This window comes from Pteropus vampyrus, unplaced genomic scaffold, assembly GCF_000151845.1.
Source record: "Pteropus vampyrus isolate Shadow unplaced genomic scaffold, Pvam_2.0 Scaffold336, whole genome shotgun sequence".
NCBI lineage: Eukaryota > Metazoa > Chordata > Mammalia > Chiroptera > Pteropodidae > Pteropus > Pteropus vampyrus.
Window position 1 is genome coordinate 565,365 of NW_011889117.1, and position 18,600 is coordinate 583,964.

At 48.5% G+C, this 18,600-nt stretch overlaps 1 protein-coding gene and 2 pseudogenes across 1 annotated transcript in view; 1 reads left to right on the top strand and 2 right to left on the bottom strand.

Moving 5' to 3' along the window:
* Positions 1-3,349: 3,349 nt before the first annotated feature.
* On the bottom strand, positions 3,350-3,467 carry LOC111730830 (annotated as a pseudogene).
* Positions 3,468-5,971: 2,504 nt separating this feature from the next.
* LOC111730831 lies at positions 5,972-6,089 on the bottom strand (annotated as a pseudogene).
* A 2,997-nt stretch (positions 6,090-9,086) lies between these two features.
* BPIFB1 (BPI fold containing family B member 1) overlaps positions 9,087-18,600 on the top strand; it is a 31,492-nt gene continuing 21,978 nt past the window's right edge. The window contains exons 1-5 of the mRNA XM_011378365.1: positions 9,087-9,201; positions 11,732-11,873; positions 12,575-12,682; positions 13,611-13,760; positions 14,538-14,619. Coding sequence (XP_011376667.1) covers positions 9,087-9,201; positions 11,732-11,873; positions 12,575-12,682; positions 13,611-13,760; positions 14,538-14,619 — 597 coding nt within the window. The remainder of the gene's footprint in view (positions 9,202-11,731; positions 11,874-12,574; positions 12,683-13,610; positions 13,761-14,537; positions 14,620-18,600) is intronic.

The following is an 18,600-nucleotide window of genomic DNA, read 5'->3' on the forward strand; positions in this document are numbered from 1 at the left end:
ATTATGCCCACGAGTTTCCAGTTCCCATTTCTGTCTTTCTTTCCCAGTGGTTCCGGGTACTAGTGTGACTGGGCTTTTGTTGCAGCAATAAGCCATGTCAACATAGTGTTTCTCCGGAATCCCGACTCCATGGGTAAGCTCTGGGAAAGAGCTCCACTCCTTTGTCCTCTGCCCAACCTTTATTTACTCATTTTCAAGCTATTTCATGGGGTTATTTGCTGACCCCAAAAAAAAATGCCTTCGGTGTAAATTTTTTTTTTACTTCTCCTGCAAGGTCTATGCCAGACCCATGGAAAAACACATGTATAAGCTTTGACCTTGTATAGAGGGAGCATAGCAATAATCTTCCACCCACAGAAGCTACTCTTCCCACCATGACTTCGCTCCATCAGCCTGTTTCTCTCAGGCAAGAGAGAGAATCCAGTATATTCCATGTCCCAACTCCAGGGGACACACCCCTCGACCCCTTAAATGGCCCCAGGAAAGCCCCTCCCTCTAGGCCTACACTTGGGGCAGACACCCATGCTCTCCTCACTGGGAGAATGGAAGGAGGAACCACTGCTGTTTCCTAAGAAATATCTTCACAGATCTGCCTCCTTCGCCCTCTTAACCCTTTTATCACCTCATTCTGAATCAGGAGCCCCCTACATGAGGCACCCAAGACTATGCAGCCAGTTCTTGGCCATCTGCTTATACTGTGGTCTGGCCTCTCTCCTTGGTATGTAGCATGCATGAATTGTGGTGCCTTGGATGACACTTGAGTTTTCAGATGTGAGTGAGGGCTAGTGAAGACACCCATCAGTGGGCAGTGAGAGAGAAGAGCCTTACTTCAGACAGAGTGGCCAGGAAAGGGCTTTCCAAGAAAGATACACTGAAGCTGAAATTTGGTGAATGAGAAGGAGTCAGCCAAGGGAAAGGCTAGGAGAAGAGCGATCCTGGGAGAAGGCTCAGCACATGCAAAGGTCCTGAGGTGGAAATGAGAGGAGATAGGAGCAAAGTGATGAGAGATGAAGGCTGAGAGGTGGACAGCAGCCAACCACATGGGGCCTTGTAGAGCTCAGATTGTCATGCAAGAGCCGCAGAGGCCTTTGGAGGGTTTTAATAAGCAGGAGACTAAGAAGATCTAAGTAATATTTTTAAAAATCAACTCAGGTTGTTGGACAGAAATTGGACATTGAAAAAGAGACTGGAATAAGTAAATGAATGGATGGATAGATGGATGAATGGACAGACAAAGACACAAACAGATGGATAAATGGATGAATGGATTGAAAGATAAAATGGACATTTCTCAAGGCAGGGGCAGATCCAGTCCTCAAGAGACTAAGTAGTTAGTACCTTGGCGGGGGGCAGGGGGGGCGGCTCCCAGGAAGGCAAGAGGACATCAGGTCCAGGTGAGGCAGAGGTTAGGCAGCTTTATGTAGATCCTGCCTTCTGAGTTGGGCCTTGAAAGTCAGTGATGTTAACATTTTAATAATAATAACAACAACAATAATAGCACTTGCCATTTACTGAATTCTTTGACATTCCAAGCATTTCACATTATTTTATGTGACCCTCGAAACAATCCCATTTCACAACTGAGGAAACAGGCTCAGTGAGAAGAAGTAACTTTCCCTGCACAGCTGACCAGCCCAGGAGCAGTGATTGAACCATGTCTGTTGGACTTCAGAAGCTTCTCCTGTTCTGAGGCCCACACAGGGCAAGACAGAGTTGTCAGAGGCTGGACAAGGCACTCCAGGAAGAGGACACAGCACAATCAAAGGCCTGGGACCTGGGAAAGGGTGATGCTGAGGCAAAGAGGCCCTCAGCAGTCTGAGGGGAACTGAGATTGAGGGCAAGGCCATGGTGACCCACAGGTTCCAAGGTGTTCCAGGCCTATAGGCACAGTTGTGCTTGCTGACCACAGTGAGGGTGTGAGGGCCAGGAGGCAGGAAGCAGGAGCTGATGTGGGCCCAGGCTCGGGCCTCCCACAGAGGCATTGTCCATGGGCGGTAGGCATGGCGGGCTGGGGAGCCCAGGAGAAGGTGTTTGCCTCTGGAGATGTGCTCAGTGGACAGGCAAGGTCCCTCCCAGGAGGCCTCACCTTTAGGAATTCATGGCCTTCGATGCATCTGCAAATATGGCGGGATGGCAAATATGGCGGGATGGCAAACACTCCTGCCTTATTCCTCTTGACAACTCCAGGAAGATGAGACCAGCCAGGACCCAGCCACATGCTGTATGGTACCAGGGCACTCTCTGCCCTTTCTCATCCTCCTGCACATGGACACAGGATTCAGCAATGGCCCTCCCAGCTCTGAACCACAGTCTGGCTTCTCGACTGAAATTGGGCAGCAAGGATAGTTTCCCAGATTATGCCAAACGGCTGTCTGCCTCTCGCCCTGCAACATTAACCTGGAGTTGCTGGAGGACAACATGATCGAGCTCAAGTCCCCGCTCTGGCACCCCCGACGGTGACCTAAAGCAAGTCACTCACTGCTTAGCCTCAGATGCCCTTGGTAAACCTAGGGCTGCGCTCTGAGTTGTCTGACCAGCTTAAGTGAGCCAAGGCCTTCCCCCGAGCAATAGGTGAAGGGGGTCCTGCAGGGCTGTTCATTTGTCCTCGTAGTTCATAGTCATGCCTCATTATTCATTCACTCCACAAATATTCGTTGAGATTCTGGAAGGCACAGACAAAGCAAAGAGGGTGTTAAACTGCTACAGAAAAAAAAAAATGAATAAAAGCACATGCTAAGTGCTATGTGAGCATGCACCTCGGTTCATTTTCTCAGCATCCTTGAGGGAGGTGCCACTACTATCCCCATTTTACGGATGAAGACATTGAGGCTCAGAGAGGTTAAGTAACTTGCACAGGGTCACATGGCAAAGAAGTAGCAAAAAAGAAATTCAAACCTATTCTCTTGAGTGAATTAATTAACGGAGATGTATATTCCTAAATCCTTGGGTGCATTAGGAATAAGGGATGGGCAAGGCTATTACTTCCTTCCTCCAAGTTCATTATCTGAACTAAACTATGATCATAGCTTCTCTACAGAGGCTTACCCCACTACAAGTAATTATAGCAACAGCAACATTTATTGAGCATTAACTCTGTGCCAGGACCTATGCTCTAAGCCATATGCACCATGTTCCTCTCAGCACCCTATGAGGTAGGTGCTACCATTATTCCCATTACACAGTTAAAAAAAATCTGAGACTCAGAGAGGTTAAGAAATGTGCTTCGAGTTACACAGCATAGAAATGATGGAGCCAGGACTCAAACCCAGTCTGTACTCAGAACACTCCTATATCCACCAAGCTGGGGAGACATCCCTAGATAAGTTCTTTTGTTTTGTTTTGTTTTTTACGCCTACAGCACCCAGTCTTCCTAGGTGGTCTCCCATCCAAGTACTAACCGGGCCCGACCCTGCTTACTTCCGAGATCAGACGGGATCAGGCATGTTCAGGGTGGCATGGCTGTAGACAGCCTAGATGGGTTTTGAAGTTAGAGTTCTAGTTCAAATCCTGACTCTGTCATTTGCTGACTATGTGAGGCTGTTTCCTCTGTAGTAAAGTTGAGCTAATGATGCTGACTCTGGTGGGGTTGACACTCCACTGACAACCAATATAAAGCCTAGGATGGCACTTGTCATGTCATAGGTACTTCATATATCATCACTGCTACTGTTCTCATCATTGTCCCCATGGGAGTGACTGCCCAGGAGTCAAGAAACCCTGTGCACAGGCCACAACATGCCTGGTCCAGCTGCCTACCACATGCCCCAGTGCCCCATCCACCCTTCAAAACCTGAGATTTCCTTTCTTCGAACCTCAGGAAGCTGGAATTCTAAGGCTTCCTCCAGTCAAGGATGTGGTTCAACAGAAGCAACAAATATTTTCCTTGGAGACACTGGCCCAGTCTCAGGCCTTGGCCCAAATGCAAAGAATGACAGCCTAGCTCAGGGTGTACAGGATATAAGGCTGCACTTCCAGACCCACTGCCCAGGTGAGAAGAGCAGTAGGCTGAAAACTCTCGTGTGTCCAGGTAAAAGTGTGGGGAAGGGGCTGAAAGCCTAGAGCACCAGGAATGTTCTGAGCTGCAGACACCTGTTGAAGTCAAGTCAGGAGCCAAGAGGAAGACTTAGCCTTGAGGTAAGGTCCCTCAGTCCACTAGGACCCTCGGAGGATCAGGACCAGGGAGTAGAGAGGTCCCCAGCTCTTCACCAAGAAAACCAAAGAGGAGTGATGAGGAATCAGACTGGCCAAGTCTTTCCCTGACCTCTTCCCAATGACATAAACCCACTCTGCGCATACCAATTGCTCTGTGCCCAGCCCTGTGCTAGGATGATAATGGGGACGAGAAGCATCAGACAATCCTGGTCCCTCGGGGAACTCCCAGTATGAGCCAGTGAGGTACATTCTGTGCTCAAGGAAAGCCCAGGCACATGGTAGTGGAGGGCAGTCAGGGAAGGCTTCCTGAAAGAGGTGACGTGTCAGTTGAGAAATCAAGTAGAAGTTGGCTAGTCAAAGGAGGAAAGAAAGCCATTCCATGGGAGGAGAACAACATAAGCAAAGGCCAGGAGAAGCAGGAGCTGATGTGGGCCCAGGCTCGGGCCTCCCACAGAGGCATTGTCCATGGGCGGTAGGCATGGCGGGCTGGGGAGCCCAGGAGAAGGTGTTTGCCTCTGGAGATGTGCTCAGTGGACAGGCAAGGTCCCTCCCAGGAGGCCTCACCTTTAGGAATTCATGGCCTTCGATGCATCTGCAAATATGGCGGAATGGCAAACACTCCTGCCTTATTCCTCTTGACAACTCCAGGAAGATGAGACCAGCCAGGACCCAGCCACATGCTGTATGGTTCCAGGGCACTCTCTGCCCTTTCTCATCCCCCTGCACATGGACACAGGATTCAGCAATGGCCCTCCCAGCTCTGAACCACAGTCTGGCTTCTCGACTGAAATTGGGCAGCAAGGATAGTTTCCCAGATTATGCCAAACGGCTGTCTGCCTCTCGCCCTGCAACATTAACCTGGAGTTGCTGGAGGGCAACATGATTGAGCTCAAGTCCCCGCTCTGGCACCCCCGACGGTGACCTAAAGCAAGTCACTCACTGCTTAGCCTCAGATGCCCTTGGTAAACCTAGGGCTGCTGAGCCCCACCTCTGAGTTGTCTGAGCAGCTTAAGTGAGCCAAGGCCTTCCCCCGAGCAATAGGTGAAGGGGGTCCTGCAGGGCTGTTCATTTGTCCTCGTAGTTCATAGTCATGCCTCATTATTCATTCACTCCACAAATATTCGTTGAGATTCTGGAAGGCACAGACAAAGCAAAGAGGGTGTTAAACTGCTACAGAAAAAAAAAAATGAATAAAAGCACATGCTAAGTGCTATGTGAGCATGCACCTCGGTTCATTTTCTCAGCATCCTTGAGGGAGGTGCCACTACTATCCCCATTTTACGGATGAAGACATTGAGGCTCAGAGAGGTTAAGTAACTTGCACAGGGTCACATGGCAAAGAAGTAGCAAAAAAGAAATTCAAACCTATTCTCTTGAGTGAATTAATTAACGGAGATGTATATTCCTAAATCCTTGGGTGCATTAGGAATAAGGGATGGGCAAGGCTATTACTTCCTTCCTCCAAGTTCATTATCTGAACTAAACTATGATCATAGCTTCTCTACAGAGGCTTACCCCACTACAAGTAATTATAGCAACAGCAACATTTATTGAGCATTAACTCTGTGCCAGGACCTATGCTCTAAGCCATATGCACCATGTTCCTCTCAGCACCCTATGAGGTAGGTGCTACCATTATTCCCATTACACAGTTAAAAAAAATCTGAGACTCAGAGAGGTTAAGAAATGTGCTTCGAGTTACACAGCATAGAAATGATGGAGCCAGGACTCAAACCCAGTCTGTACTCAGAACACTCCTATATCCACCAAGCTGGGGAGACATCCCTAGATAAGTTCTTTTGTTTTGTTTTGTTTTTTACGCCTACAGCACCCAGTCTTCCTAGGTGGTCTCCCATCCAAGTACTAACCGGGCCCGACCCTGCTTACTTCCGAGATCAGACGGGATCAGGCATGTTCAGGGTGGCATGGCTGTAGACAGCCTAGATGGGTTTTGAAGTTAGAGTTCTAGTTCAAATCCTGACTCTGTCATTTGCTGACTATGTGAGGCTGTTTCCTCTGTAGTAAAGTTGAGCTAATGATGCTGACTCTGGTGGGGTTGACACTCCCCTGACAACCAATATAAAGCCTAGGATGGCACTTGTCATGTCATAGGTACTTCATATATCATCACTGCTACTGTTCTCATCATTGTCCCCATGGGAGTGACTGCCCAGGAGTCAAGAAACCCTGTGCACAGGCCACAACATGCCTGGTCCAGCTGCCTGCCACATGCCCCAGTGCCCCATCCACCCTTCAAAACCTGAGATTTCCTTTCTTTGAACCTCAGGAAGCTGGAATTCTAAGGCTTCCTCCAGTCAAGGATGTGGTTCAACAGAAGCAACAAATATTTTCCTTGGAGACACTGGCCCAGTCTCAGGCCTTGGCCCAAATGCAAAGAATGACAGCCTAGCTCAGGGTGTACAGGATATAAGGCTGCACTTCCAGACCCACTGCCCAGGTGAGAAGAGCAGTAGGCTGAAAACTCTCGTGTGTCCAGGTAAAAGTGTGGGGAAGGGGCTGAAAGCCTAGAGCACCAGGAATGTTCTGAGCTGCAGACACCTGTTGAAGTCAAGTCAGGAGCCAAGAGGAAGACTTAGCCTTGAGGTAAGGTCCCTCAGTCCACTAGGACCCTCGGAGGGTCAGGACCAGGGAGTAGAGAGGTCCCCAGCTCTTCACCAAGAAAACCAAAGAGGAGTGATGAGGAATCAGACTGGCCAAGTCTTTCCCTGACCTCTTCCCAATGACATAAACCCACTCTGCACATACCAATTGCTCTGTGCCCAGCCCTGTGCTAGGATGATAATGGGGACGAGAAGCATCAGACAATCCTGGTCCCTCAGGGAACTCCCAGTATGAGCCAGTGAGGTACATTCTGTGCTCAAGGAAAGCCCAGGCACATGGTAGTGGAGGGCAGTCAGGGAAGGCTTCCTGAAAGAGGTGACGTGTCAGTTGAGAAATCAAGTAGAAGTTGGCTAGTCAAAGGAGGAAAGAAAGCCATTCCATGGGAGGAGAACAACATAAGCAAAGGCCAGGAGGCAAGATACAGTGTTGTGAGGTTGTGCACAGTATTGGGATTTGGGGAGGGGACACTTTTCCACAGAAGTGGTTGCTACCATCCTCTTGGTTCCCTGAGCACCTCTGATCAGAGCAGGACAGAGTGATGTGCAAAGATAATGGAAAGAAATCAGGGCCAAGATGCTTTAAAGAAAAAAGTTATAGGGGCTAGGGGGCTTCTTGGGCAAAAGAGCAGGGTGCAGAGTGCCATCTCTGTCTTCTGGCTTTTGACTGCAAGGTGATTCTTTCTGACCCCAGTATCAGAAATAATAATTGTCATAATCATAATAACAGCTAAAATTCATTGAGCTCTTGTGGCATTCCAGACTACAAATAGATTGCCCCATTTAATCCTCCCAACAACCCTGTGATGTAAGTAATAATATTATCTCTTATTTTATAGATGAGAAAACTGAGGCTCACGGAGGGTAAGTCACTTGCCAAAGATCAAAGTGATAGAGGCAGTCCTCCAACTTGGGTCTGTCTGACTTCAAGGCCCATGATATTTCTCCTCTACCCTCAAGCCTCCCAACACACAGGGATGGGGGTTCTGTAATTTAAAAAGGGTCTCCATGGCCTAGACCTTTTCGGTTTAGCAGGCTCAGATTCCCCATTCTTCCAGAGCTCCCAGAGACCATTCAGTCATTCAGCAACCATTTTTTTATTAAGCACCCACTGTGTGCCAAGTCCTATGCTGAATAGTAGGGACACAGGGGGAGCAAGTAGAACCAATGCTCCCTCCCAGAGCTCATGGCCCGGTCAGGGAGGCAGATATTGAATCATTATTGCAGGTGTCTCTAAGAGCTCACACTGTTCTAGTTCATAGAAGACATACATCATCCAGATGCCACATTTGTCTTTGGCAACAAGGAAACCACATGCTGAGCCAAGTAAGAGGTTTGGTCTCTGGATCGGCATCTTTCCTCCCTCCAAGCAGAACAGTCCACAGGAGGCAGAAGCTTCCATGGGGTCTTGGAGGCTGAGCCAGAATGCAAGCTGAGGAACTCAGAACCAGGTTACAGGTACTAACGTTCCACCTCATGGAGAAGACAGAGCAGCCAAAGGACCAGAATACCCCCAGCTCCTCTCCCAGGAAACACCTACAGGCCTCTCCCTCTCTCTCTGCCTTTCTCCTTCTGGCTCCAAGCAGCCATCTAGTCCTTCCTCAGGCCCCTTAGAATTGTGGAGTAAGCAAACAGCTTTCTTGCCACTTTCAGTCCTACCTGCATTCTCATGTACCTCCTGCCTCCAAACTTCCTGTCCTGGGCACATAGGACAATATTTCTCCAAGTGTGGTCCAGGGTCTCTTGCTGCAGAAGAGGGAAAGCTTTATAGAAGAAAGGGACATGTGAGCAAAGTTTTAAAGGATGAATGGGAATCCAGCAGGCTCATGAGGAAGGGGAAAAGTATCACAGGAAGAAGGAAGAGCAAGGAAAAAGGCACAGACACAGGAGACAACAGGGTATGTTCTGGGACCTTCAAGCAGCTTTAGGTGACTGGAACTTTATAGAGCAAGAGAGGAATGAGCAGGAGGTGCAGTTGGCTGAGGCTGGACCATTGAGGGCTTTAAGTGCCAAACGCTATAAAGTAGGGCACTACTTCATTTTCTGGATGAGAAAACTGAAGCACTGAGAGGTTAAGCTGGTTATCTAGACCACACAACTAGTACCTGGAAGCAGAGGCAGGACACAGACCCAAATGGTCAGGCTCCAGAGCCCACCCTCTTAACCACTTCACGAAATGGCCTCTCGTGGACTCCGTGCCCCAAGTCACCAGGTGTGGTGGGCCTGCCCTTGGCCTCTCCTCCTGACTAACAGGGCCCTTTGTGCTCACCCCAAGTTCTGACGCCTGCCACCTGCTGCTCACTGACCCCCAAGAAGATGGCTGGCTCAAGGACCTTCACTCTCCTCTGCGGTTTGCTGGCAGCCACCTTGGTCAGAGCCACCCTCAGCCCCCCTGTGGTTTTGAGCCTCGGCCCAGAAGTCATCAGAGAAAGTAAGTCTCAGCCACTCAGTCCTCAGCACCGTGAGGCAAGGGGGCAGGTGGAGCAGCTCTCCAAAGGAGGGAAGGAACTCCCCGTCACTGGGGATATGCAAGGCACAGCTGGGACCCCAGGTCTAAAGTGAGACGCAAGTGGGCGGGTTATAAAGCTTGAGAGTGTCTAAGATTCCCAAAAGCCCATGATTTTAAGATCGTTGCCTTCTTAAATTCCATGATTCCAAAGACCCACTACTCTTAGTCCCGCAGCCTACAGAAGGGGTGTGTAGCACGGCATGTGATGATATACCTGCCTCTCCTATTTCCCACGCCTAAATCTCCCAGAGAGTTAGAGTCAGTATGCAACCAGTCCCCAGAGCAAAGACTTTCGGCTGGGAGTCTGGCAGCCTGGGCCCCAGGCACAGCTTTATCACTCTCTAGCTCTGAGGCCCTGGGCAACTCCCTGAACCTTGGTTTCTGCCTCTGGAAACAAATGAGAGGGCCTGCCTCGTGAGTTTGCTGGGACTATCCAAAAGGACAGGAAGTGACAAGAGCTTGATGAACGACATGGTCAGGCTTCTCAACCCCAGCACTTCTGACCTTGTGAACCAAATAATTGTTTATTGTGGGGGGCTGTCCTGTGCATTCTAGGATGTTTAGCAGCATCCTCAGCCCAATCGTGACAACCAAAAATGTCTCCTAGGGGACAGAATTGCCCTAGTTTAGAACCACTGCTCTCAAGTGTTGTCCCCTAAGAGGATGATAATCAGTTGGCTCTGGAGGTCCATCTAAAGACCAATGCTCTGCATGCCCTGGCCTGGGCCAGGGCTGGATGGGTAGGCATGGTCCTGAAGGGCCATACAGGCACTGGAGCCAGAGGAAGGATCCCCAAGTAGAGACAGGGAACAGAGAGTTCTAGGTGCTATGGGGAGAAGCAAAGGTGCCCTGGGCCCATACTGTGGATTGCAAGCATATGGAATTTCAGCCAGAAGGAGCTTGGAGATGAGCGACCATGTTTAGGTTCCCAGCCAGGAAAATCTTGAGTTGAGTTGTGTGCAAGTAGTTGGTTTTAGAGGTGATCCCAGAAAACACCTGCAGGAGAGTGGGAAGCATGTCAGGCAAGGGCATATAGTTACCACTGTGAGTTGGAGCTCAGTCCTACCAGGTGACTGTGTTAGTTAGGGCCAGACAGGAGGCAGAAACCACACAGTAAGCTTAACAGGTGAGTTTGTATAAAGAATAATGAGCAGGGGATTGGAGTCATAGGGAATTGGCTAAGAAGGAAAAAAAAAAAAAAGAACTTCAAAGAATACCCTGGATACTGGGGAGAGAGGAAGGTTAATCCATGGAGAGAACAAACTTGAAAGGAAAGAATCCTCCCCAGACCTCATGGGAGAAGTGTGGTTGAAGCCCACTGGATGGTAGAGAAATCACCGAGTTGTCTATGTCAGAGCCGGTCCACAGCTGGCAAGCTGAGGCCAGAGAACTGCCTGCAGGGAGTCAATGGAATTTTCTGGAAAGCTGCTCCTGAGGAAGGGGGTAGCTGTCGACTCACCAGGAAGCTGTCTCCTGGAAACTGCCAGAAGGCAAGCTGGGATGCCCAGAGTACTCACTAGCTGCCCTCAGGAGTGCTGCTGAACTCACAACCCTGGACAGTGATACCACAGGAGCCTGGCAGGAGAAGGCCAGGGCCAGAAGGGGAAGCCCCTTCCTCCGTCATGTCCTTCCAGAGCCTCTACTGACAGGACTTAACGTTGCACCAGCTGGCAAAGGAGGAATATTTACAGGGCGCATCTTTGTTATCACAGGCTAAAAGGGTGGTTTTTCTGTTGAGAGGCAATAACACAGAAGGACGGAGGACACGGCGAGGCACCCCCACCTGAGTCATCCCGCCCGAGGGCTGAGGGAGCTGGCGTGTTCGTACACCAGTTCGCATAGGTCACTGGCCCAGGGCTGCTTCCCAAGCATCAATTCTCCAGCACTTCTGACCTGCTCTGCACACAAGCCGAACGGGCTCTGGCTGCCGGTAGGGAACAGAACCCAGAGTTACTGTTTCACGGGCCCCTGATCTTGCCTCCTCCTTTCTCTGCTAATCACCTGAGGCTCTTTGGACAATAGGCCCATAGGATGTGATGGCCACAGAATTGTTAGCAAGTGTGTTTTGGCAGCAAAACAGTCCCAAGCAGAGCCTTGTGGGTTCCCAGCCTCTTGACTCCAGAAGTGTTTGCCACTGGCTGGTGGGAAGAATGCAGGTCCATGTGCCAAGAATCCTGGCCAATGCTCCCAGCAGAGGCTGGCAATGCTCAGGGGTGTGAATGGTCCCAGTTATGCCCCAGCCTCAGTCTCCATGTGAAAATGACCCATCTGGGCCTCTGTCCTCAAGGCTACATCTACACGGTGGAGATGGTTAGGAAGGAGCAATCCATAGCCTCACCTTGTGCCCAGATCCAAGTAGCCCTGAGTGATGTCTCACCCCAGCCTGGAGCCCCCACCAAGCCATCCTTCTTGACCCTCCTGCTATACTCTAATCCCTGGGATCTGCCTCCAGGGCTGACAAAGGAGCTGAAGGACCATAATGTTACCAACATCCTCCAGCAGCTGCCTCTGCTCAGCGCCATACAGCAGAAGCCGGCGGGGGGCAACTCCATACTAGGCAATCTGGTGAACTCTTTCCTGAACCATATTATCTGGTAAGTCAACAAGACTAAATTGGGAGCTCCTTCCCTACCCTCCTGCCCAGGACACACTACGCACACTCAATCGATCATTTAACAAGCATCAATTGGTGTCGACTCTATGCCTGACTAGAAAGAATGTTAACAAATGAAGTCTCTTTTTTCAGAAGCTCCCAGAGGAGTTAATAATAACTATAAGAGAGTCACACAGGAGCCCTAATAGGGCAACCCCAGAGGAAGGTCACCTGGGGTGAGAGGGTGAAGAGATGGGGTGAGAGGGTGAAGAGATGGGGTGAGAAGGTGAAGAGATAAGGTGACTCTTCTCATAGAGGTGACAGGTGAGCCAATGATTTCATAAGAAAAATGGCAGTCCAGGTAGAGGGCCAGCGTAGGCAAAGGCATAGAGGGATGAGAGTCAGTCAGAATGGCTGATGCTCGAACCCCAAGGTGACAACTGGAAGGTCAGAAGAGACAGGTCAAAGAAGGTCTTACAAGTCAGCCCAAGGAGCTGAGATTCATCTCCTAAGTGAAGGGGAAGCTGTGGGAGTGTTGTGAGCAGGAGTGGGGGGAGGGTTGAGGCAAGACTATGCTAGGAGGAGTCAGCGGACAGGGCTTGGGTCCAGCTGCTGGCTGGGCACCAGGGGGGACAGGAAAGATGGAGATCAAGTTTGGAGATGATGCTCAGATGAATCTCATCTCTCCTATCTCCCATTCAGGCTGAGAGTCACCTCAACCAACATCCTCCAGCTGTGGGTGCAACCCTCAGCTAATGGTCAAGAGCTAGTGGTCCAAGTCCCATTGGACATGGTGGCCGGACTCAACACGTGAGTATCCCCTCGGTCAGGCACAGCAAACCTGACAGTTTCGCCCACTCGTTCCCCCTTTCCTCCACGCAGGTATCTGGAAAAGAGAGTTCTAAGTAAAAGGAAGAGCCAGGGCAAAGGGCCTGAGGCAAGAGTGCACTGGCTTTGTTCAAAGAATGGCAAAGAGAGTGGGGAGAGAGAGTGAAAATGGTGAGAGGTGAGGCCAGCAGGAAGCTGAGACCAGATCATAAGGGCATTGTGGACCAAGGTGAGGACTTGGCTTTTACCGAATGACATAGGAGCTGTGTAGCATTCTGAGCAGAGGAGGGACGTGCTATGGTTTAACATTTTGAACAGTCCTTCTGGCTGCTGTGTACAGGGGCCAGAATGGAGGCAGTGAGGTTATCCAGAAACTACCGAAGCTTGGAGGAGGGTTTGGGGGCAGGAAGGTGGTGAGCGGTGGTCAGATGCTGGATATGTTTGGGAGGTAGGTAGAGACAACAAAATTGAATCCTGATGACTGAATGTGGGTGGAGAGAGAGGGAGATTGAAGAGTCAAAGCTGACTCAAAGGTTTTTGCTTGTGCGACTGGCAGGATTGAGTGGCCGGCAACCAAGACGGGGAAGATCATGAAAGGAGCAGGTTTAGGAAGGATCCACAGTTCGTTTTGTACGTGTTAAGTTTAAGGTGCCTGTAAGACACCTGGGTATGAAGTTGAGTATAAATTAGGAAACTGTTGCAAAAGCAAAGGAATTAAAACAAGAAAAAAAACAAAAAAAACGAACCCGGGAAAAGCCGGGGGTAAAAAAAAAAATGGGGGAGATGAGGAGTACCCAGCAATGGAGTTTGAGAAGGGAGGTGAGAGAGCCAGAAGACAAAGAGGGACAAGAGGTTTGCTCCATCCTGGGGCTGGGAGGGTGCTCACAGCATTGGGCACCACCGATCCCAGGCCCCTGATAAAGAGCATTGTGGAGATACACATGGAGACAGTGGCCCAAGCCATCATCAGAGAGGAGACCAGCAAGATGGGTCACCCCAAACTCGTCCTTGAAGACTGCTCCACAAAGCACGGGAGCGTGCGAATCAGCATGCTGCAAAAGTGAGTGTGGCCACCTCTGGCTAGGCTACCTCCATGCCTGGGAGGGAAGCCGGGTGGTGGCCCTGCCCCATTTTACAGATGGAAAACACTGATGCTCAAAGAAAGAAAGGGACTGTCCTTCCTGACTCTTGATATGGGGCTTCTTTCAGGGAATATGTGATGCCCAAAAAGTTTAAGACAGCAAGGATGGAAGCCATAATGGTGGGATTTCAAGCATCATGCCAGAAAGCGGGGCAAACCTTTAAAGGTGCAGAGGAGCCACCCTCCTAGGGCCCCTCAAACCACCCCAGGCAGGCTTTAGTGGAGCCATGGGTAAAAACATGCTTTGGAGACAGGCAAATGCATCTCCTTATTTACTGTCTGGGTGACGCTGGGCAAATCGCCTCCCTGCACTGCATCTTCCAAGCTGCAGTGAGAGGATTAGCTCAGGCCACAGCCATAAGTAAACACTCAGCAGAGTGCCTCGCACACAGTAGGAGCTCAAGAATGTGTTGCTTCCCGCCACTTCTCCTTAACAGGAGAATGGGGAGAAATGCCAATTGCCATCATCCAAGTGTCCTGCACAGATTTCTGTGACAACCTCCAGCCCCTGCTCCCTGAGAACTCTCTGCCACCATCCAAACCTGGCTCAGAGTCTACTCCCAGCCCCGTCTCTAACAGGCCATGTAACCTTGGGCAAGTTCCTTCCCCTCTTGGACTCAGTGTCCCCTTCTATAAAACAGGGGAGGAGTAATCATCTCTGACCTTTCCTAATCTCTCTCTCCTTCTCTCTGGAAGATTCTCCATCCTGGTCAACTCTTTAGCCAACAAAATCAGGAACCTCCTGGTGCCAGCCCTTCCCAAACTGGTGAAAAGCCAGGTGAGTGGAAATAGGACCTCCTTTCTGGCCTGCAAAGATTGCTTCCCCCTGTGGGGCTGGGGTGGAAATGCAAGCTGGTGCTAAGGGACCTGTGTCTCCTTGAGTGGGAAACCTTGGGCCCAGATAATTCTTTCAGCAATGGATCACTGCGAGTAAGATAATAAAAATGCCAAAAGTCAGCCAGAAGACCGTGAACAGAGCTGTGCTAATAAACTGTTAACAATTGACTCTGGAGCAGCTGAGGGGAGGAAGCCCAGATTTATAGCATTTGCTTATTTCCTGGTGTAAACACTCCCTCCAAGACCAACTTCAAGCGACTAATGTGATGTCACTGAGCCAAACTGGGAAGAACTACAAAGCAGCACACTATTGTATGGTATTTCCACCACACAGATATGACAGACATAAATAACCTCAAGAGCAAGAAATAATAGTAAGACATAACAAACTAATTAGGAAGTAATGAGTTTTGAGATTTCATTAACTTTGTTTTGATATAATTTATTTAATTGTAAGTTAATATAATTTAATTTCTAATAATGTCTAGTTTTAGTACCCAGCTCAGAAATTGCTGGAAATTTAACAACTGGCCCTCACAAACTGGTACAAGCCGGCGCTAGCACACCAATGTCTCATACCAAACTGTGGTCTTCAGGGATCTGTCACCACCAGGTCCTGTTGGATTTATTTTTCTGAGTTAGTAAACATGAGTCTATCTCATTTGATATGCCCTTTATACACCACAGGTAAATTAAAACTCTATAAGGTGGATTCACCCACTTTGACCATTGATTTCCACTATAAGTTCCAAGATGTGTTCACAAAAGTGGGCCTCCTATGGTTCAAAACAGCTTATCATATAACTAATATGTTTTCTATAATAAAACTTTTTTCAAATGAAAAGATAATATAACTAAACAACTTTGGGGAAAAAATACCCATAATCCTTCTACCTTAACTTGGTAGCTATTTTCTCTGTTGCATATCGCCTTCCAATCTCCATCCAAATGCACTCATATTTTTTATGTGGCTGCACTCAGTGTCAATCAGATGATTTTCTTTAAGTTACATCTATTTTTTATTGCATTGTACAATATTCATAATTATTGTAAAAGCTGCATCATATTTAATACTTTACTAAATCATTCTAGAGAGCCTTCTTAAAGAAATCTGAAAGTGAATAATTTTGTAAAATTTAGCTTTTCTGACATGAGATATTTTTTCTTTTAAGAATTTTTTTTCTGTTTAAAAGTAGAAGTTTATTGAAGTAGGACCCAGGTGGAAATCTCTTCCAAGCCTCTAGCAAAACCACACTTTAACTGGCATCATACTTTGATAGCTAAAAATGTATTTTTTTACATTTACTACACTTTACATTTACTAGAAAAGATAGCAAAAACTTGGGATTACAAAATGTTTTTTGTATAATATCTGTTTTTAAGAGTGAAAAGCCACATATAGTGAAGGATATGAGAGAACTGGCTTTCCGTTAATCATCATGGTTTCCCATCGAGACTCGCTGGGTTTGATATGATGGTCATGTGAATATTTTACTAGATGTGAAGGGAAAAGGTGCAGCACATTGAAATCCGATAGGAGCCCATCTAGAAAATGTTGAAGCCCCGTCAGTATAAATACATGGGTCCCAACTTCAGTTGCACATCGGAACCCCCTGAGAAGATTTTTTAAAACACAGTAGTCCCCCGCTTATCTGTGGTTTCGCTTTCCAAGGTTTCAGTTACCCGTGGTCAACTACAGTCCAAAAATATTAAATGGAAAAATTCAAGAAATAAATAATTCATGAGTTTTAAATTATGCACTGTTCTGAGTAGCGTGACGAAATCTCAAACTGGAAAGTCCCACTCCATCCTGCCTGGGATGTGAATCACCCCTTTGCCCAGCATCTCCAATGTATATGCTCCCCACCTGTTAGCTGCTTAGTAGCCATCTTGGTTATCAGATTGTCATAGTATCACATTACCCGTGTTCAAGTAACCCTTATTTTAGTTAATAATCGCCCCAAAGCACAAGAGTAGTGATGCTGACAATTTGGATACACCAAAGAGAAGCCATAAAGTGCTTCTTTTAAGTCCGAGATATGTATGGAGAGGGAAAAAGCATAGTATATGTAGGGTTCGGTGCTCTCCGTGGTTTGGTGCACGCCCTGGGGGTCTTGGAACATATCCCCTGAGGATAATTGGGACTTCTGTACTGATATCTGGGCTCTTCCTCAGAGATTCAGATTTATTTAGTCTGGGTGGGGCTTTAGTAGCCCAAAGGATTCTAGCTTGTCTGCTGGAGGATTCTAATGTGTAGTCAGTGTTGAGACCCACTGGTGAAATTAAAGAAAGGCGCAATCTGGGAGAAGATGCAAAGGTTACCTGGGACACCTTTCCCGGGAGGAATGGGCAGTCCCTTGGCAGCGAATGCTGGAGGTCTCTGAGCCCAAGTCCTCCATCCTCTCTGGGTCCTGGGTTGGCAAAGCAGCTAGGAGCAGGGAATGGGTTTTTCACAGAAAAAGTTAACATTTCTCAAAGTACAATGTCCTTTCTTGAGAGTAGCAATGGGTGGTCAACCAGAAGGTTCTTCCACTGGAGAAGTTGTACCTAAGACAAAAATGACAAAAATCTCAGAGCACTGACCTGGAAAATGGACTGCCTAGAGCAGAGAACAAGGCTTTTGGGTCCCACAGGCAAGTAAATGTTTAACCTCCTCCTTAGCAGAACAGGCAAGGCCAGGATTAGCTTAGGCCAAGGTTTTCTTGCCCTTGGCACTATTGACATTTGGACCAGATAATTCTTTGTGGTGGGGGCTGTCCTGTGCACTGCAGGATATTAAGTAGCATCCCTGGCCTCTATCCACTAAATACTAGTAAATTACTGCCCAAGTTATGACAACTAAAATGTCTCCAGAAATTTCCAAATGTCTCCTGGGAGACAAAACTGCTGATGAAAATTGCTGGCAATTGGGGGTGAAGAGAGTTCAGTGGGCAAAAGGGATGTGTTGCGGCTAGAAACCCACAAAGGTCAGAATGAGATTGTTCACAAGTCTGGTTGGGTCTATCTTGCCAGCCTCTGTTGTAGATTCTGACATGCTGAAGGAACTCAGTAATGACATGTTAAATGAATAAGTGAACGAAAGAATGACTTCTCCATCTCCCTCTCATGGAAAACATGGGCTCTTGAGAGCAAGATGAGCAGTCTGATAGGGAGGGTACCTGGTGGGCCAAGTGCACCCAGAGCATAGGACAAGGGGCAAATCATTGCAAAAGACTCCAGGTGACACAAGGGGCTGGAGTGGGTTCTGAGCAGTAGAGATGGCTGGGAGAGTGGAGTCCTCAATGTCTTGGATGAAAACCTGGCTGGCTGTGGGCACCATGGTGGGACTCAGGCCGTGTGGGCCAGACATGGATAACTGCAGGGCTTTGTCCAGGCTCCCTCACTGATGAAGCCCCTGCGTTTGTGCTGTTACAGCTGTGTCCCATAATGAAGGCGGCTTTTGAGGACATGTATGCAGACCTCCTGCTCCTGCTGATGGGTAAGTGCACTGCTCCCTCCCACCCTTTTCCTTTACTGCAGGGCCTTGACTCTGCCCAGGGGGAGTCAGGCCTGAGTAGCAACCCAGCCCAGCAGCAGGTGGGAGAAGCATCAGTTGATCTCTGCCTGGGATGAGCAGGCAGAAATTGAACACAACTTCACGGTACTCACTATATGCAAGTTTCCATGTGAGCCAGTGGATACCCCACATAAACCCAAGTTCAAATCCCAGCTCTTCATCTGTAAAAGGGGCTCACACATCCCTACCTCACAGAATTGCTAGCAAGGATTAAAAATTTACAGAAAGTTTCCGGGCACATAGCAGGTGCTCTGTCTGACACAGAGAAGTGTTTTCAAAATGGTGCTAAATGGATGAATGATCAATACAGCAACCACTGTGGGCTATTAGAGAAGAGATAACAAGGGAAGAGATGAGATGGGTACT